Source organism: Vigna angularis, chromosome 5 (genome assembly GCF_016808095.1).
Source record: "Vigna angularis cultivar LongXiaoDou No.4 chromosome 5, ASM1680809v1, whole genome shotgun sequence".
In the NCBI taxonomy this organism is placed as follows: domain Eukaryota; kingdom Viridiplantae; phylum Streptophyta; class Magnoliopsida; order Fabales; family Fabaceae; genus Vigna; species Vigna angularis.
Genome location: NC_068974.1, coordinates 34,150,426 through 34,171,976, shown reverse-complemented (window position 1 = coordinate 34,171,976; position 21,551 = coordinate 34,150,426). Strand labels below are relative to the sequence as shown.

The window sequence follows — 21,551 nt, the reverse complement described above, 5'->3', positions numbered from 1 at the left end:
ACTATATTTATTATTGTTAGACTGATACAGTGGTTGTATTTATCGATCTTGAGCCAAAACAATAGTGTACAATAGTAGCGTGCACTTTCTAGGGAAACAAATGATAGTCAATCTGGGAAAAATATAGCTAAAATTGATTATTATACACAGTTAACAGAACAAAACTGTGCTAATGACTAAACGCATTTCCACATACAGTAACACCAAATTTGAATCGAATATGTTTCTTTACAGCAAGCATGTTACTACATCGTATGTATGCACTAATCACATAGACTCCACCACCAAATATGACTGAGTCAGCAGTAACCACCACTTTACAAAACCCTATATTAGATGTCTGGTTTGATGGAGGAGGATAGTTCATGCATGCAACCGTTCGGTACTAACACAGTAACACATGACATGAAACTTTAAAATCTTTGACGAGTGCCAGACAAAACAACCAAATCCCTGACTTCAACATTTTCTTCATAAGCTATCCCAGTTTCTGCGAGTTACTGTTTTTATTTACCGCCAAGCTATAGACCAGAAGTTCAGGAGAAACGATGGAACTGTGGTGAACCAACAAATGAAGGCCATGCCTGTAGCTGTTTCAAATTGCACAGTGTTTTTTGGAACAACTTCCAAGATCATTATCAATGAGCACAGTCACGCCTGCTGATGCACAGGCTGCTGCAAATGTAAGGGTAGATGTGACCTGCATGGAAGACACAGGTCTTCTGAAATTTACACAACAGCTCTTTCAGAGGGGAAAAAAGTAACACAGGTTACAGCTACACGTGTCTACACTATAAAGAAGTTGATAATGAAGACAACATCAGCATACACTTTCCACTGCAGTTATAGTGTGTTATATACAGGTCCAAGTGATTCTTCTGTGAAACTGTGTGTTAGTGCGTATCAGGTTATTGTTTAAGATTGATAAAAGTATTTGCGATGAGTCTGTATCAGTTTTTGAAAATTGTGTTACACATAGCTGTTAAAAAAGTGCAGAATTGTAAAAAGATTATGGAGTCTTATACTGTAAATCTTACACCATCACCAATTGTAAACAAAGTGAAAATTCTATAGTTCTGCAAGGAACGCTTTACTAAGGGGCATACACATCAGTAAATAGCCAATGAAAAGCTCCACAAGTCTGCAAACCGGCAACAGCAACAAAGTAGCTGATAAACACTGAGACGAATATTTTATGTAATGTCATGGCATTTTTGCCAAACAAAGGGAAAAACTGAAAAGAATGAAAGCCAAAAAGTTAATGCATTAATGACATGTTTCAACTAGACAGTGCAGACAAGTCAGCTTATGGCACAGGGTGCCACTGTCAAAAAACAGGTACAATAAGATCATAACAGATCTATCCAACACCAGTACCACAGTATTTTGTCAAGATTCTTTAAATTTTTTACCTAAAAAATTCTTTAAATTAAAGTTCAAATAAGGGCTTCGAAAGTACATTAGAAGTTATTCGCTAATTTTAGTGTTTCCATGAGCATTTATAAAATTAATTTTGAATGAACTTGATTTTACTATTTGGAAGTTTTTATCCTGAAAGCTATATTGTTACAAAACAATTACAACAACATAGTTGTATCCCTCTAGATAACATCGGTTACATGAATCACAACGCCAATTAGCATGGCTCAAAGCCAAAGTTCACTATAAAACACAATGTAAATTTTCAACCCAGTGTGGAAAACTACTGTTCATCACTTCCAAAAACAGTGGTTCTGATGCAAAATCAAATTTTCCTGTATATAGCAAAACGTCTATATATTTTTGAAAGTTCGGTCGTAGTCAAAACCAAACACGCTCTGAATTTCTTTTCCATGTTGAAAGTGATGTCTAAAAGAAAACTGAGAGGAGTCAACTTATCTCCAAAAGCTCCACCACCTTGTTTTTTATTTTCCTTTTTCTTCGATAAGGATCAAACTATTTGGAGATACATGGAATATCCATTGATGGTGTGAAATGTTTCAAAACTATCATTCAACCAAGATTATCCATGTATGGTAATTTGTTAAATTTTTATGTTAATTACTTTAAAAGCCATTGCTATCGATTCTATTTGGTTGATGTGTACACTGATAATGGATAAAACTTAATTATATATTTAGTTTTCGTATTTGTTTCGGTGGTTCAATTTTGTTTTTTATTTTTTTTTAATCTTCCTATTTTTTAAAATAGTCTATTTTGGTCATTTTCGTTAAGTTAACGTTAGTGTCTCATTTATACATGTTATGTGTTAATTCATGAAATTTTTTATTTTTATTTATTTATTTTTTTAATTAAAAAAAACATAAATCGTTACGTGTCAGGATTATGTCACGAAAATGATCAAATTGAACTATTTTAAAAAATAAAATGGCTAAATTAATTGTATCTTGTTCTATTTTTCCTTGTGTGGTCTTCATTTTTATCTTTTGTTGGACTTCATGTTAAACTTAACCATTAGAGGGCCTTGGAACCAATATCCTTAGCCTTCGAAGAATAAACCCAAGGAAGAGGACATGTGGGAAGCCTTTAACGTGTTCAACTAAAATTGTGATGGCTTAATCACTATCAACAAGCTTCACGTGTAGTGGAGTAATTTTTGCAATCGACGAGTTCCAACATGGCTAAGGCTTTTTTGGCCAGTGTGGCACAAATATGTGTGGTACATTTTCATGATCGGTGTGGCGTATTTTTAAGATCGATAAACAGCCAATGTCATGTTTATAGCTCCATAATGAATTGACTTTGAATTTAGGTTTTGGACGAGGAGCAGAGCAATTTGTTCAGGGAAAAACACTTTATGATGTGGTGGAAAAAAGGTCAAGAAGGAGGTGTCGACGAGCAGGGAGAAGTGTTACTTGGTTTCAAATTGTGTATGGAATGTAAAAAGAAAATATATTTCTTAATGTACAATTTGAAAGATAATTTTTCATTCTAGAATGTATAATCTTGAATGTATTGTAAAATTTACATTTTGAAATGTATAATTCATCATATAAAATTTTACATTTTGGATTATATAATTGGAATACAAAAAGACCTAAAATGAAAATTGGAAAACAACTTATTATAAGGATATAATAGGTATTTTAAAAACTATGACATACACTAATAAAACATGGGCCTGACTAGACGAAGGGTCTACAACAACAGTGACAGTTGTTTTAGCGGCTTTTAATTGTTATGTTCATCTGGTGAGCATAAGTTATCTTCATGCTTTGTTGTTACATAACATTGACCATTCTCCTCATGACCTGCACTACTTCCTTAAACTTAAAGGGAGATTGAGGTCTACGAGTCATTTATAGTGCAACACAAAAAGGAAAGGCTCAACAAAAGATTTTAAACCATCAAACAACTCATCACCAAACTAGACACACAATCACAAGACAAACATAACATCTCACTTCCCACATATCACCCAAAGTTCAACCATGCTCTGATAGAGAAAATGTAACACTCTATATTAGTATGATTACACCACTAATTAGAGTATTAAATTGCAGTATTAAGCATAAACAAACACATAAATTATGCATTGTATTTACAGTTCTCCAAAATTTTCAAAATATATTATAAATAATATTTTAAAATATAAAATTAGTTCGACATTTAGATTATTGTACGAACACAGCTTCATAGACAAAGGTAGTTATTGTTAAATTGAAAGACAATATATCTCAACCCAAGAAGGGAGATTAATTGGTTCAAAAATACTTCTTAAAGTTCTTCAAAAAATTTGATATGTATAAGACTATTTTCAATGAATCTTTTAACACTTCAAAGATTTAACAAAGATAATAGGCAAAGTCAATGAAAAAACACAATACAAGATTTATATTGATTCAACTCTTTAAGAGTTTACATCCAATATTTTATCAACAAACTAAGTTAGAAGAATATTCATTAATACCAAATGTTAAGATTTACAAAATACAAGATCCACTTTATGTACTATCACTCCCTTAAACACAACAAAATACAAACCTAAAAAAGAGGCTATACACACTCTCTTTAGGAGCCTTGTCTACACAGCTAAGGCATAACCAATACACAAATAATGTACAAAAGATAAAACTTGATGCACCACAAGTGCATGTATTACAAAGAAAATAGATGTAGATCCTTACTTGATCTTCCTCTCACTCTTGGAACCTTAGAATCTTTGAATTTTCTCAATCAATTGTTGATGCCTCCAAGAATGCTCCACGACCAATCAAGACAACGTTCTTGCTTCATAGTTTGATAGCTCTCAGAATGTTTTCGTACCTATAGAACACACACACACACACACACACACACACACACACACACACACACACACACACACACACACACACACACACACACACACACACACACACACACACACACACACACACACACACACACACACACACACACACACACACACACACACACACACACACACACACACACACACACACACACACACACACACACACACACACACACACACACACACACACACACACACACACACACACACACACACACACACACACACACACACACACACACACACACACACACACACACACACACACACACACACACACACACACACACACACACACACACACACACACACACACACACACACACACACACACACACACACACACACACACACACACACACACACACACACACACACACACACACACACACACACACACACACACACACACACACACACACACACACACACACACACACACACACACACACACACACACACACACACACACACACACACACACACACACACACACACACACACACACACACACACACACACACACACACACACACACACACACACACACACACACACACACACACACACACACACACACACACACACACACACACACACACACACACACACACACACACACACACACACACACACACACACACACACACACACACACACACACACACACACACACACACACACACACACACACACACACACACACACACACACACATCGGAGTACCTTAAACATGCTTGATATAAGGACAATACGGTGAGACTTTACTCCACCAGGGCAAAAACCTGAAATGAAAGATCATATTTTTTTTATCTAATCGAATGTTCACCCCTTTCACTCTAGATGCAATTATACATCTACCACCTTCATGTTAGCATAAAAGACCTTGATTAAATCTAGATATCATAACTCAGTCATTTCAACAAACCTGTCAAGATATTAATGACAGATCCAATCTTGAAATATAAACCTCTCACGGTAGAAAAATTGGATATATAAGAATTTGTGTGTCACTATGTTTTTCAAGACATTTAAAACATTTAATGTCATAATTAAAAAAATGTTGTTTTGCTTGTATGATTTTCTATAATTTTTTCAAAATAAACCGGTAATGACTCCAAACCTTTGCTTTTAAATTTATTAATTTTTGGGTTCGCCGTCGAGTTTCACACACATTATACTAACGTCACCTAACATGAAAATTGTAGATATGAATTTGTTTCCTATTAATTTTTTAAAAGTTGTACATACATCTATAATATACAATAATATGCAATGATTGAAATATTTAAGATGTACATAATTATATTCAATAATTCATTATATGTTCCGTCACTTTCTTTTCGCTTAAAAACGAAAGTTATGTTTTTAATATGAAGATTGTTACTGGTAAGTTCTGTTGTAGGAAACACTTGAATTTTGATTTGAATATGATGATAATTGTATGGTGGAATATGGATGGATGCATGTATGTAGCTATGTTCCATGCACGACTGCCATGATGACGAGAATTTGCTAAGTCCCCGCACGTGACTGTGATCGAAAGCAAAGGAAGAAGGATCTCTCTGTGCATCACATGACACGTGTTTCCTAGGTTGACGCGCGAGAAGAAAAATCATGTGGTGCACTTGTGGGTGAGGTTTGTGCACTTGTGCTTTGTGTAAGATTTGGTTCATACTAATTCATTTTCTTTAACTTCTACAAATTAATTTAACATTTTAACATTATCATATATCTATTTAACATGATAAATAATGATGTATTTGTATATTAAGAAAAATATCTTATAATTTGTGTATTGTATGATCATTTGATCAGTTCTTACTTAAATGATCATTAAGAGTATTATAGTTGAAAAATGTTTTACTTAAATGATCATTAAGAGTATTATAGTTGAAAAATGTTAAAACGTCTTATCCTACTACTTAAGTAATAAGTCGGTTAGTCAAATAATTGATTAATAATTTAAATGTTTAACCATTTTTAATAATCAAATTTACAATTAAAGTGTGTTTACCGATTATTGATTCATGATTAAGTTTATATTAATTATAAATTTATCTCAAAACCTATAAATACGAGTCTCATGTAAGATTTTACTCTGTTATGTGAATGGTCACATTTTTGAGAAAAAATTTTAATGTATTAATAAAATGGTCACATTATTCATTGAGCATAAAATTGACATAGGATATATTTTATTCTGATCTTATACTACGAAACAATTTTAATATATATTTTCACTATATTCATTTAAATTTTGTTAATAATTAAGATAACTAAATACATATTTAATTTTTAGTGATTATTCTACTAATAAAAACACCTAAAAATATTAAAAACATACATATTCAATTATCTTAATAATTAACAGAATTTAAATAAAATAAACGAAATCCAATTTTTTCTAACTAAAATATAATTTTATTATATTTAAAATAAAATATATTAATATTTGTTAATATAAAACTCACTGGATTATTTAATGTTTTCTTAGATTCCCGTTTTTTTTTTTTCCAAAATTAAAAAATATTATATATACCATCCTGGTAATAGTATAGCATCGAATTATTTAATAATCTTCTTAACTTCCTATTTTTTTTTTCAAAAATTAAAAAGGCCTTGCTTTATATTTTCTTCATGGACTAATTAAAATAACAGAAAGATTAATTAAAGAAAAACCTATTCAAGATTGTGATTTTTGTGTTATAAAAACGATAGTAGGAGAAAAATAAACATCTCAGTAGGTGTAGAGTGCATGGTGTATGCGTACGTTGGTATACGTATAGATACATCCATCTGAAAATAAAATAAAAAAGAATGAGACGTAGATACATACATTTATACATACGTAATTACGTATGTGTCCATGTTATGTAGCTGGAGATGGTGTTAATGTTGGGTGGTAATGCAATTGTGATTTCAGCCAGAGTACATCCCAATTTGTACTAGTAGAGCGCCCTCTCTTTCACCCTTCATCGTTTCTTCTTCCGTTACGTACCGTAGCTACCACCACCTACGATTATTTCCCTTTTCTCCCTCTCTATCCCTTTCTCTTTCGCTCTCTCTTCTTCTTTCGATCTTCCACCGCCTCGCACCTTTTCAATCTCCAAATTAGGGTTTTCAGGTTCCTATATTTCGCTTCCATGTTCCGCGCTTAGATTCGCCAACGCCTCGCAGATCTACACACCTTCTCCTTCGCTCTTCCTTTATCTTCTCCCACATGTTCTGGAAGCTCGCCTCTATCTCCTCCTCTCCTGTGAGTTTTCTCTTTCCCCTTTCTTCTATGCTAATTAACTGGAATTCTTGAATTCGAACTGCGTTTCCTTGTTCTCTTTCTCGCTTTTGTTAATTATAGAATCGCTTAGTTTCAGTCTTAGTTTTAGTTTCCTCCTTTGTAATCTTTATTTTTTCTTTTCCCTTTAATTGCCAATTTAGTAATTGTTCCTCCACCTGCCTCTCGTAATTTCTGTTGTCTGGATCCACCTAGCTCAGCTTAACTCAGCTGTCGCAGTTTTACGTGCTTTAATTATTGTTGTCTGTAATTTCACTTTGAAATGAAAAACTCTTTGGTGGGAGACAATTCACATAAACTATTGCAAATTGTATAAAAAAGAAAAGAAGGAAAGAAAGAAACCTGTGTAGATTTGAATTCATATGCAAATTTGCGACAACTTGGATTACTTACTCAAGGTTATGTCGTTTCTTTTACCTTCTCTCATGTAAAGATGATCTTTAGCGAAAATTTGTAATCGGAGGCCGTGTAATTGACGGGGAAGAATTTGAAGCCTGTGTAGTTATTTAATTGTCAAACTCTCTAGCGGCTGAAAGCTCGCCTTACATATTTACTTGCTCAATGTCTTGTTTTTGTGTGTCTGGTGTTCTGTAGGTGGAGGTAATATTGGACAAGGAGAACTTCACTTTGGAAGAACTTCTGGATGAGGAGGAAATAATCCAAGAATGCAAGGCCTTAAACAGTCGACTCATCAACTTGTATGTTCCTAACCAGTTTGACATAATGGAGTTTTTCCTGCCCTTAACAAACTTTCCCCATTATTGTGCTTATGTTTTCGGTTTTATGACCAAGTCCAATAGATCATTTGATGCGTGTAGCTGTCACTACCTTGTGGTGTAACCAAGGCTTGGTTGTTATTGGTGGCCTTTTTCATATTTTCTGTACTCAATTTTACCTTAAGTTTAAGTGGAAGTATTATTGCTGAATTGCACAAATCTCAGGTTGGGTTATGCATTACTGATTCAACTGAAATATAATTAATAATTTTAATAATTATTTGTTGTTGTCTTGGTTTTATTTCTTTCCTTTTCTTTCAGTCTGAGAGATAGAACTCAGGTGGAGCAAATGCTACGCTACATCATTGAAGAACCACCGGAGGATGCCGAAAACAAACGGGTCTTCAAGTATGCAGTTGTAATTGAAATTTTGTTGAAGAAGGGTTATGTTTCAACTCTATTGTTTCTCTTTTATCATATGATTATTGTCCTATGATTTAGGTTCCCATTCATTGCCTGTGAGATCTTTACGTGTGAAATTGATGTAATTTTGAAGACCTTGGTGGATGAAGAAGAGGTTTGTAGTATACAACATTATTCCTTACGTAGTTTGTTTTTTGTTTTAAGTCCTTTATTAATGTTTTGCTTAAATCAATTTCTGTCTATTATTGTTGTTATTGCAGCTCATGAACTTATTATTTTCCTTCTTGGCACCTGATCGTTGTCATAGTACCTTGCTGGCTGGTTACTTTAGCAAGGTATATTCTTGGTAATTTTGAATTTAGTTTGTGACACTTTGTCGACAATAGTTGTATTGTTGTATTGAAGCACTTTCTCTTTGCTAACGACTGTTGAATTTTGCAGGTCGTTATTTGTCTAATGATACGAAAGACAGTACCGCTTATGAATTATGTTCAAGTAAGTAAGCCAATGTGCTTATAGTGTGTTTCTATTGGATTATTTTTAGAAATTATTTCAATAATTGGTTGTATGAAATAAGTATATGTTTGAACATGTTAGGTGAGCAGTTTCAAGTTATTTCATTTGGACTGTCTAAAATAATAATTTTTTATAGTAAAATTAAAAAACTAGTTATAGAGTTGTTTGTAGTAGTTGACATTTATTTAAATTAAATCTATGTATTGTTGACGATAAAGAGGAAAATAGAAGTTAAATGATTAATAAATTTTTACCTTTTAATCATTATCTCCGAGGTTTTGTTTATCATAAAATAAACTTATTTCGTTTTTGTTGATATTTTAATCTTTGATTATGAATCGAAATTATCAAAGATTTCTAATTAGTTACACCAACATTTTTCCCTACCAATGGGATTACTATGTCTAAAGTCAATCCAATTCAAACTCATTTGTAGAAGGCTTTGTTTTTTTATATGGCAATTTTAAAGAGACTGCTAAGTACTACAGGATATAAAACTTATTCCTTTCGGTTGTTAGCCTCACTCTGTGATGCTGTTTATGTGAACTTATATTCCTTGTGATGTCATCTATCATTCAATCTTCAGCATACTTTCTGCAGGCCCATCAGCATGTTTTCCGCCAACTTGTAGATTTGATAGGCATTACATCTATTATGGAGGTAAACATTCATATAGCAGTTATATTATTATTATTGAGATCTTGGTCTTGCTACTGTGATGTACTAGAATGGGTCCTAAATTAAGTTATTCGTACAGGTTTTGGTTCGATTAGTAGGTGCTGATGACCATGTATATCCCAATTTTATAGATGTGATGAAATGGTTGGCTGAGAGCAATCTACTTGAGATGATTGTTGATAAATTAAGTCCAGCTGTAAGTAAACCATCTATATCTGTGATTATAGTGTCTTTGTTACATTTTTGCTGATTAGCTGCATGATGCTTATACACCTTGCTGAAACTAGACTTAAGAAAGTTTACCGTGTTTGGTAGGAGTTGTCCACTGATTAGTAAGGTTAGAAAGTGGCCAGGCTTTTGCGGGCCTTGGGTTTGCCTATGTCATTACCGATTACAAACCTTTTCTTTTAGCTTTTGCCTGGCCTATTTAAACGTCTTATATGACCTGAAAGCATGGCTACTTGGCTTGTTTTATCGAAAGATGTATAAACTTGCCAAGAAGCCTAACTATGCTAACAAGCCTAAAAAGGCCTTGCCTTGTTCATCACAGAAATATTAATTTGTGTAATAATTATTGTAAAATTTATACAATAATTTATAAATAAATTATAGCATAAAACTTGTGTCTTCACAAGTTGCATTTGTTTTTTTTTATTTCACTACATTTTAATTCTTGCAATTTTGTGCTTTCTTTCTTCTCTTCTGCTATATAACATTTTTGATAAATTATCTAATATTGTTTTATTACTTATAAGTAGTGGTCTTAGGCCCTTAACAAACAATTTGATCTATTTTCATCCCTACTTATTAATAGATGATCTATGTGATATTCTAACTTATCTCACTCAATGTTTTTTTGTTGGAGATCTCATGTCAACGGAAGATATGATTGAATTATAATACATAAGTAGGTGCAAACTTCACCTTATCAAACCAGTTTGTTGAGGTTAAGTTAAGCTTAAACATGGTATCTGTGAAAATGATATTGTATTGAATGAAAATGGTTCTCTTACATTTACATCCCTTCACTTAATCCTATACTTATAGGAGTAAGTGAGTGGTACACACCTCACACACACTCACATACAAGCACACTCACAACTCACATCTAAATACAAATACAATAATTCTAACACTCCCCCTCAAGCTAGAGCATACATATTGTATGTACTAAGCTTGGAATAGATGAACTCGGTGTTGAACTAGATGATTTGTCTTCAAGAGTGTGAGGCAAACATAGATGGACAACAGCAGCTTGTGAAACTTCAACTTCAAAAGTGGATGAAGGAAAGCATTGGTGTCCAATGACAAACTGCAAGGACTGATTCTCCAATCAATGATGGATGAGTGACGGGATCAACAGTGGTAGCTGAAAGCTAAGAGCTACAAAACTGCAGGGACTACACTAAATCCTCATCAATGATGGCTGGGTGACGGGATCAACAGTAGTAGCTGAAATCTACAAAACTGCAGGGACTACACCCATATACATGTGACTTGCAGTGTCTTGGAAACGTATTCCCCCTTAGTGTGAACGGCGGAAATGTGGAATATCACGGTTGCTGGACCACTAAAACAAAACACAAGATTAAGCTACAATGCTGAAACAGAGGCATCAAAGATCCAAATTGAAGGTCCAAAATTCTTTGTTGGACAACTCCTAAGTGGTGATACGTTGCAGTGTATCACAAGAAGATCGGGCTAACTCTAGCACCGAACAACGGCTGTGCCGAACAGCAGCAAATAGTGCAAGAAGATCGGGCTAACTCTAGCACCGAACAACGGCAAACTGTGCTAACTCTAGCACCAAACAGCAGCCAACTTCGCTTGGACAACGGCAAAACGGTGCCGGACAGCGGAAACGGCGCCGGACAGTGGAAACGGCACCTGGACAGCGGCAGACGGCGCGGACAGAGGCAAACAGTGGCTAGACAGCGGAAAACGGTACCCGGACAGCAGCAACCGGCGCCTGGACAACGGAGAAACGGCGCGTGACAGCTGGTGCGGAGGTTTCGGTCGCCGGCACCGGTGGGGTTGGTCGTCGCGTGAAGAGGCGAACCAGATCCAGTGGCCGCTGGTCGGAACGGTGACGGTGGCCGGCGACAAGGCGGCGCGTGGCTATACGCGTCCGAGATCTGCCGGAAAGAGGAGGCGCGTGGAGGCGCGTTCAGAGGAATCTGGTGTTGTCTCCGGCGGGGTTGGCCGTCGCTCGAGGAGACGCTCTAGATCCGATGGTCACCGGTCGAAACGGTGACGGCGGCCGGCGGCGGACTAGCCGGAAAGAAGAGCTCCCTGGCGGCGCGTTCGGAGGATTCTGGTCCTGTCTCCGGCAGGGGTGGCCGTCGCTCAAGGAGACGGTCCAGATCCGCTGGTCACCCGTCGAAACTGTGACGGTGACCGGCGGCGGCGGCGGCAGCGACGGCGGCGACGGAGTCAGCAGCGATGGCAGCGGAAAGTGGCGGCGACTGCAGTGGCACACTCAGTCTGGACTGGTGCACAGAGAAGAAGAGAAAATGGAATTTGAGGGCTGTCACCGGAAACTGTAGGGGCTGCCGGCGGCCATGACGGTCGGCCGCCGGCAAACAGCAGAGACCCTAGAGGTAGATCAGAGAACCTGCTCTGATACCATGTGAAAATGATATTGTATTGAATGAAAATGGTTCTCTTACATTTACATCCCTTCACTTAATCGTATACTTATAGGAGTAAGTGAGTGGTACACACCTCACACACACTCACATACAAGCACACTCACAACTCACATCTAAATACAAATACAATAATTCTAACAGTATCAATGCTTATCCTAGTGAGGTTTGTTGGGTTTATTGTGTCATCAATGATTGAATTTTTAACAGACCATTCACAAATGTCTAGTTTCGCACTTAAGATGTACCGTCCTCCGGTTGAGGTGGTTTATTATAGATCCCACATTGACTAGGGATATAGCCAAATTATAATATTTAAGTGGGTGTATATCTCACTTTAAAGATAAGTTTATGAGGTTGAATTAGAATTAAATTCCTTTTTTAAAAGTTATAAATCCCAAACAGTGGTGTGTGGTGGTTTAGCTTGAAAATGCTATAGTGAGATTGTGCATTATGAGACATAAGCTATATTAATTTTTTATAGTTTATATGATGTAATATTTTTATACATATAAATTCTCTAAAGTAATAAAAATTACTCAAAATTTATAACATCAATAATTAACCATAAAATATCACAGGCATCTTAAGAAAAACATACAAGTAAACACCGACAAAAATCAAATACAAGTTTCCTAGATTTGATTATCAGTAGTATTATTTATCATATTCACTATTATTACATCTATAGATTTCAATTTTTGAAACTAAATTCCCTACAATATCCCTTCACGAAAGGCCTAGTGTCTCCGTTCTTAGGTATTTTTTGGAATCAACATGGCACTACTTTAGCACCAGCTATTTGGTCTGTTACAGTTGCAACAGCAGCCCCTTTAACATGCTGGGGAAGTTCCGCACTTCTATAGTGTGCTATTTGAAACCCTGACCCCACCTAGTTATTCTATGCATGCCAGTTGTTACGTTTCATTCAACTTGCATGCAGTCTTACTCTTAAATTTAGGCATTTTCTAGAAGTGTTTGAGTGCATGATTTGACCAGCTGAATGAAATTTTGGCCTTTTCAACACAAGATGGGCTGTGGTGTTGAGCTTACCTTTGTAGGGTTCATGGAAGACACCCATTTCCTCTTGGAGCTATAAATAGAAAAAATATGGGAAACTAAGATCCAATTTAATTGTACTTGAGTGCTTGAATTTTATTGGCTATTTGTTCCCTTGTTGTCTTTTGTTATACATATAAATAATTTAACAACTGTGTTCTTTTTTAATTTTTAATCAGAGTCCTCCCGAAGTTCATGTCAATGTTGCTGAAACTTTGTGTACCATAACTCGAGTTGCATCATCTTCTACTCTAGCAATGAAGCTTTCAAGTCCAAGGTTTTGTCTTGCAAGGCTTTATTTTTTCTTAACACGTCTATAAATTGATAACTAAATTTGTTACTTCGCAGTTTTGTTGCAAAAATTTTGGGTTATGCATTGGAGGATTCACATTCGAAGTCTAGCCTTGTCAACTCACTTTCAGTGTGTATTTCTTTGTTGGATCCCAAAAGATCAGCTATTCCATCTCCGTTTTTTCATTCATTCCGAAGTCAAAACATGTATGAACCACCAATTCCTGTAAACCCAGATACCATTGGTGCAATGCTACCTAAACTTGGTAAGTGTAGTATGTTTTATCTCTCCATAAGTGGATAGTTTATATGATTGATAACAGGCTTTTTATTTAGTTATATTGCATGTGTATGATGATATGGTGAAAAGGTTATAGTATGTTCTTCAATCATGTTATGAGATGTATGATCATTTTGTTAAAATAAGATTTCAAAGAAAACTATCCAAAGGTGAACCCTATTCTTCAGGAGGTGTTAGAGAATGGAGAGTAAACCTAACAGGAGGTATATAAAGACAATCCCACAACATATGGGATTTGTGTGTTTTCCTTCTTTTATTGGGGCGAGGGCATTGTATATTTCTTAGTTTAGAACTTCTATATTTTATAATTTTCATTTTTTGTCGCAAAATTATAGCTACTATTCAGTGTTATCAAAAATTGGCCATGGGTTTGCCATGGCAGAAATAGGTAGCATATTTTTGGTTGGCCACCACAGCATGGCGGTGACAATGTGGGTTTTCCATGCAGCCTATCATGGCCACTTTAGGTGTTGTGGAATAGAGATGAGGAAATTGCATCTCAGATCTGTACCCGTTTTTGATAGTAAGAAGCCTGGGCTCACTGACTCTGATCCAAGGCAAAAAAATCCTTTCTTTTAACAATTGTTATGGGTTCTTTTAACTCGACCCTGCCCCAATAAATTAAAAAACGAAAATGGGTTGAGTCATACAATCTAACCTAGACCCAGCCCAAATAAAAAAAACCTAAGCTTAGAGTTGAGCAAGGCAGTTGTAAATAAAAAGATGCAGACTTCAGTTATTGGTGACTGCACCTGCAGCCTGTTTGGACGACGCAATGCAGTGCAGGCATTGCCACCTCAGCGCCTGCTACCTGCTCTTTATTTTTATTATTTATATTGCTGCTTCTGTTTGTATTTTCTTCCCACTTTTTTTCTTTTTCCTTTCCATTATCTCTTTCATTCCACTGCCACACCTGCAACCTGAGTAATTAATTTATTGATTTTCATTTTTTATTCCTTTAAAGTCTAGTCTTTCTCTTCCAAATCTGTGTGGTCGTCAATAGCTAGCAAAGCTTTCCTGTTTAAAGATGTTGTACCCTTCAGTCCTGCTTGGGTTTTCATTTGGGGGTCCATGTTATGCTTGAAGAATGATATGCCAACAATTTTCTTGTTACGAAGTATATTTTATTTGAGCAGTCCTATTACAGCGTAAAGATTGCACTTGTTGTCTACAGGTGAACTGCTTGTGCTTTTGGACGTGTCATCCGACAATAAAGTATTACCTACAACGTATGGTGAATTGAGACCTCCACTTGGCAAGCATCGATTAAAGGTTTGTTATGTCTTTTCTTTTAAATTTTATGGGTATGGTTGCCCCCTCCAGAGCTAGGTTGTTGATTGGCAGTTATTATTGATTTTTGTTCCATTGATAACCTTCATTGAGCACTTTGAGCATTCATATTCCTGAGCAAGGTCAAAGGTCTGATGCCTGTTTTGAATGTATTTTCTTTTTCTGACCAATTTGCAATCCATTACAGATTGTGGAGTTTATTGCTGTACTTTTGAAAACTGGAAATGAAGTGGCAGAAAAAGAATTGGCAAACTCAGGAACCATTCGACGAGTCATTGATCTTTTCTTTGAGTAAGCAATTTTACATTTTTCAATTCTGCGGAGTTGTAGATGTCTTCTCTTCTCTTGACAAGTTTTGTATTAAATTACAGGTATCCATACAATAACTCATTACACCATCACATAGAAAGCATCATATCATCATGTCTGGAGAGCAAATCTAATGCCATCATTGATCATGTGCTCCGAGATTGTGATTTAGTTGGAAGGTTTATCCAAGCAGATAAAAATTCTATTCTTTCTGCTGAAAGCAATCAGGTAAATTATGCTTGAAACTGATTGATGGGACTTGAGTTGGTCATCAGCTTTTCTGCAGTCTGTTTTCTCAAGCCATTAGTTTATAACTCAACCTAGGGTAGAGAAAAACTTGATTGATTTAAGAAACTTTTGATAGTGTGTTCAGTTACCTTTATTTTTCTCATGTTTTATTGAATAAAAATGAAAATAAAGATGCATCACTGTATACATATATCCATATGCACTGTGTGCATGGTCTCTGTATGCTGTGAAGTCTACAAGAACATCTTATTTAGCTAAATTTATGATTTTGCAGCCCACGGTACCTGCTACAGGAAAACGGGGAACACGAATAGGAAACATTGGACATATTACTCGAATTTTCAACAAACTTGTTCACTTGGCCCATAACCAAAGCCACATTGTGAAATGTCTCCAGGTTAGTTTTGTATTTACTTACAGTGACAAATTCATGTTTTTTCTAGTATTTGGTTCTCCAACCCATACGAATTTGTGATATCTGTTATGTTTGCTTTGAATTGAATCATTGACAGCTTTGCATAAAAACTTGGCAGATCCTAATTCAGTCTTCTGAAAATGTTTTTTTTTTTCATGGAGAATTTGGTCGACTCCTTAATGTGCCTGGTTCACTAATAATAATTATATAAATAAGAAATGGTTTAACAGTGTTGAAGCATTAGATCCCATATCTTGAAACTGCTATTAGACCTCTCGTTTAAATTGAATAGTTTTCCCCGTTCCTTGAACTAATTAGGTTGAGCTTGCATTTTAATTGTGTTGGCATGGATGTTCTTTAAACTAAATCTTCCTTAATCATCTTTGTAGGAGAATAGTGAGTGGAATGAGTGGCAATCTACTGTTCTTCAGCAGCGTAATGTGGTTGAGAATGTTCACCGTTGGGCTTGTGGGTAAGCTCTAATTTGAATTATCTAGCCCCAAATTCTTAGAAGAAGCATTACAGGGAGGTTCAGTGATTTTATTGAGCATGATGTTGGTAGTGGTGCAAATTTTGGTTACAAAAAAGATTAAGATGGCCAAGGCCATGTCTTCAATGAGTAGTCTACAACAAGTGAGGTTATCTTTCTCACGCAGAAAGGATTGGGTGGGGCACGATTATCTGTATGAAATTAGAAACATAGGGGAGTGGATATTGTGAATCCTTCTTCATTTTTATTGATTTCCTGTTTCATGTTTTCTGAAGACGCCCAACTGCATTACAAGATAGAATGAGGGATAGTGATGATGAAGACCTTCATGACAGAGACTATGATGTTGCAGCTTTAGCAAATAATTTGAGCCAGGCTTTTAGATACAAAATTTATGGAAATGAAGATAATGAAGAGGTTTGAAGTTGTTGGTTGCTTCTTAGCTTCTCTATGTTTATGTGATGTGTCTTTAATCTTGATTCATCTGCCTCCCCTCTTTCATTTTTTCTTCTAATTTCTTATTTTTTCATTGCCTTGAAGACTGTGACCTAAATAAGTAATGGACTAATCTAATAATCACTGTTACAGGAACATGGTGTTCTTGATCGAGATGACGAGGTAATAGTTTTTTAATATAACTGAAGTGATTTGATCTGGTTAATTTCAGGGATTTGGAGAACCACTTTTGCGCTTAAAAATGTCTCATTTAGAAATTAGGTGACTGTCTCACTCATTGTGGCTGTCATCCATTTGCACAATTGTTGTGTCTTGTGCCGTGTAGTTTTATTGTTTTGTGCCTTGGTTACTTTATTTTCGTAGCCTGTTTAAAGTTACACAGTAATCAACTAACATATATTTCTTTGGGAAACTAGGAAATAAGTATTTTATAACAGAAAGTAGGGATAAACCATCATTACAAAGATCTAAATCACAGGTTCAATCATGCCTATCCCCGGAAAAACAAAACAAAAGACAAAACACTACAGAAATGCAAATCTTCCTTTTTATCTTTAATTCAAATCCTTTTCCCTTGTCAAGGGGCAAAGCTATAACAACCGGAATTCCTCTTATGACCTCTGCTTAAAATTTTCACATGATAATAGCAGTGACAATATGGTAATCTTGCTTTCTTTGTTTGATAGTAAATTCATTTGTTTTTATCAAATGCAGGATGTCTACTTTGACGATGATTCTGCTGAAGTAGTCATATCATCCCTAAGACTTGGTGATGATCAAGGGAGGTGAGTATTCATTGTCATAGCTGGAACACATATTAGGAAGACTTTGATCTAATGGTATTATTGAGCATGATATTTAGTGAAAACAATCTGTATACGATAAACCACTCACTTGTGCCCTTCAAAATTAAAAACGTGCATGGTCTACTAATAGGTTTTCCAGTGTACTTGATTTTCATATTCCACGTGGTAACCATAATTTTCGTAATTCTATGAACTTTTAATGATGTTCAGTGCAGACTATGCAGTCACAAACTAGAGATATATTCTTCATGGAAGAATTAAATGTGGATCATAATCAGTATTCTTTACTTTCTTTTGTGCTCATAGATTCTCTATAAACACGCTCTATCCTTCCTCAGAGATCATCCCATTTTGTAGAATGTTACACATACAATTACGCTAGCATTTTATTTTAAATGTTAATCTCATGATAAGTAATATCTCTGAAGATTTGGCCTTTTATCAGTCAATTGACCATGTGTGGTTCATGTAATTGAAACTGACATCACCTAGTGTCATAGTAAATAATGAAAGGCTTTTTCTGTTCACATCCTATGGTGGAAATTGAATATAATTTTTCATTTTATAAGCCATGAAGATATATAAGTTTTGGTTTTCTGCTACGTTGTGTGACTTGTGTTTGCCTCCGAATGTTATTCTCCTCTGTCATAATACATTCCGTCCCTGCTTGTTGCTGGGTTTATTTGTTTTTGGTGTATGACAAAGACAACTTGTAATTCTCTCTTATCAACCAAAATTCCCAGTCGAAGTGTTTTTTGTTTTCATTTCATTCATCATTAAATGTTGATGTTTTTCTTTTATGCAGTAACCTGTTTACAAACTCCAACTGGTTTGCGTTCCAAGATGACAGAATTGGTGATGCACCTGGGGGCACATCATCCTCTGAGATGATGGATGAGATAAAATTGAACTCAGCTTCAAATGGTGGTAGCAACAGTAGTGATGACGAGGTAGTGGTTGGAGAGGATGAAGAATTGGCTGACAGCAAAAACACTGTGAATGGTATATCTAGCTCAAGCACGGACTTCTTTAGTGGATTAACTGGTAGTGATTCCATGAATGGCACCTTAGACTTTGAAAGTGAGAAAACAAGTCCTTCACATAATATGGGATTCTTCAGGTTTGAGGCACCAGACAATGAGGACTTGTTTGGCGATAGATCTTTACCTGATTGGGTGGGATGGGGTGAACCATCAGATATGCAAAATTCTGGCTCAAGTAGGAATCCCTTTCTGGATCATGACGAGTCTGGTAGTAATTTTCCTATCAAGCCTCAGGTAGACAGTCTTGTTCTGAATTCTCCTTCAAATGGGGAATCTGTACCTTCTTCGAATGGATCGCCAACGACTACTACAGATTCAATTAATGGGAGCATTGACTCCAGTCCAACAACAGTAGCGGTACCCTCGCTATTTGAAGAGGATGTGGAATTTGTAGGAGTGGAATTAGATGGTACCGAGAAGGCAATGGAACAGGCTTTAAAAGAAGGCACAGTTGGCGAAGCCGGACCATTGAAAAGAAACGCAGTGTCAAAGGTTCCAGAAAAGGAAAATTCTGAAGAAGATGGCAGTCATGCTGTGAAGGACTTCAACGATGCAAATTACTGGAGGGTCGACAAAGAGGTTGCTGTTCTAGAGTGATGAGCAGAGTGGTAAATCTTAGTTCCATTGTTTGTATGAAAATGTGGATGAACTCCAAGGTTATGCAACAAATTAGTGTACAGTATATTTTTGTTTCATTATGCTCTGTTTCTGTTATATTCAGCATCATTAGATATTAAGCTTGTTTACTAAATTGAAGTTTTGCCTCTACCTGCAAGTGGTTTATAGGGAATTCCCACATTTATTGAATATTCAATCTGGTCTTCTCTCTCTGTTCTGTTTTTGCGGCTACCAATAAAGGTTAATTGTTAGTGTTAATTTTCTGCATTTACGGGGATGCTTACACACCCTATAACGTTTACTTAACGTATTTTCTTAAACCCGTTAGCTCGTTTTGGTTGGCTAAATTTTGACTTGCAACAGGGACGCACGGGTCACTCTGCCAGGCTTTATTTTTCAGTCTGGTATGAACTATTTCAAGATTTCGGTTCATTTTGGTAAAAAGTGTATCGTATTTATAACTAACATTCTATGTAAATGTTACTTTTATACAATTGTGTTCTTTAATTAGTACGACGATATGGTCACAGATAATGTTGTCTTTTGAGATCAATGTATAGCTTGGAGCAATTGCTTTTACCGGTGATAGAAGTTTATCCTGGCTATTTTCTTTTTTAATGAGTGAGATAATTTGTATTTTATCCTTAAAGTAAGGAAATGCCAATTTTCATTACTCAGTATTGTGGAGCATTCGAGACTGCATGGCATAATGTTATCGTTTCGTGTACATCAGATAGAGTTTCCAACTTTTATTGCTCCCGGAAAGGGAAGGATTTTCGGTGGGTTGTCTTTTTTATTACAGTAAAAGTCTCGTTGATTCTTCCGTTGGTTTTTGTGAGAGCTCCTCCCTACACCACCACCCCCTTCTCCCTCCACCTCCCCAAATTCTATTATTTCCAAAAGTAACCTTTAAGTTAATTTTTTTTACTTTTACCATTTAGATTTTATTTTTAAACCCTAATTCTACCCTCCCTTATTTGCAGTCACTACACCCCCACTTCTCTCTCTCACGGATCTCTTTCCCATTTCCGTTTTCTCCCTTCTTCCTCCCCAAACTTATGATTTTCGTTTTCATTTGTCATCCCCGTTTTTTCTTCCTTTGCATTTATGTTTCACTGCTTCCATTGATTGTTGAGTGGTGGTGTGGAGGATTGTCCAGGAGCAGGCGCACACATACAAATGAAGAGGCACGGTGTAGGAGAGAAGAAATAAAGTGCGTCAGTGTAGAAAAAAAATTAAAAAGAGTGAGTAGAAGTGAGGAGTATCGTGTGAAGAAGAAAGAAAGTCTGTGTGCTGTGAGAACCGTGAAGAACAAAATAGAAAAGAGGGTTGTATTTTAAATTGTTGAGTGTATATTTGTTGTAAGTTTGTTAGATTTCAGAGTGTTGTGCTTATGTATTTTAGATTTCCAGGAAAATTGTTAGTTTATTAATAGAGAATATATTTTCAAAATTCTACAATTTCTGTGTGGGGGTGTAGAGATGATTTTATAGTGGAGACCAGAATTCAAAATGGTGTTTTTAGGTTTAACTTTTCTCCTTTGTTGCTTTTAACATCTTTTTCTCCTTTCTTTCATTACTACTGTTTGCACATTCAAACCAATCTTCTCCATTTTAACTAATTACTATCTTCCTATTAATGTCTCACTGTA

General features: G+C 35.8%; 2 protein-coding genes across 7 annotated transcripts; one reads left to right on the top strand and one right to left on the bottom strand.

Annotated features, from left to right (window-relative positions):
• Window positions 1-510: 510 nt before the first annotated feature.
• LOC108339435 (CASP-like protein 5A2) lies at window positions 511-1,207 on the bottom strand. Its single transcript, XM_052878250.1, is given in 4 exon segments — window positions 511-604; window positions 606-700; window positions 1,038-1,099; window positions 1,102-1,207. Coding segments are annotated over 4 exon segments (357 nt in total).
• Window positions 1,208-7,174: 5,967 nt separating this feature from the next.
• Window positions 7,175-20,479, top strand: LOC108340243 (uncharacterized). Of its 6 annotated transcripts, XR_008249203.1 has the most exons (21): window positions 7,175-7,556; window positions 8,187-8,290; window positions 8,630-8,716; window positions 8,810-8,885; window positions 8,992-9,066; window positions 9,173-9,226; window positions 9,848-9,907; window positions 10,005-10,121; window positions 13,812-13,909; window positions 13,981-14,189; window positions 15,399-15,496; window positions 15,702-15,805; window positions 15,886-16,051; window positions 16,347-16,469; window positions 16,877-16,959; window positions 17,253-17,394; window positions 17,566-17,595; window positions 18,148-18,218; window positions 19,045-19,890; window positions 20,069-20,140; window positions 20,264-20,479. XR_008249203.1 is itself a non-coding variant. In XM_052878503.1 (20 exons), the coding sequence occupies exons 1-19, from the start codon at window positions 7,521-7,523 to the stop codon at window positions 19,877-19,879; spliced, it is 2,568 nt and encodes an 855-aa protein (XP_052734463.1). In that variant the 5' UTR covers window positions 7,175-7,520; the 3' UTR covers window positions 19,880-19,890; window positions 20,264-20,479. The 6 variants fall into 6 exon arrangements, 5 of the variants coding, with proteins under 5 accessions (XP_052734463.1, XP_052734464.1, XP_017432969.1 ...); XM_052878503.1 differs by lacking the exon at window positions 20,069-20,140; XM_052878504.1 differs by lacking the exon at window positions 20,264-20,479 and having other exon boundaries at window positions 20,059-20,096.
• The last annotated feature ends 1,072 nt before the right edge of the window (window positions 20,480-21,551 follow it).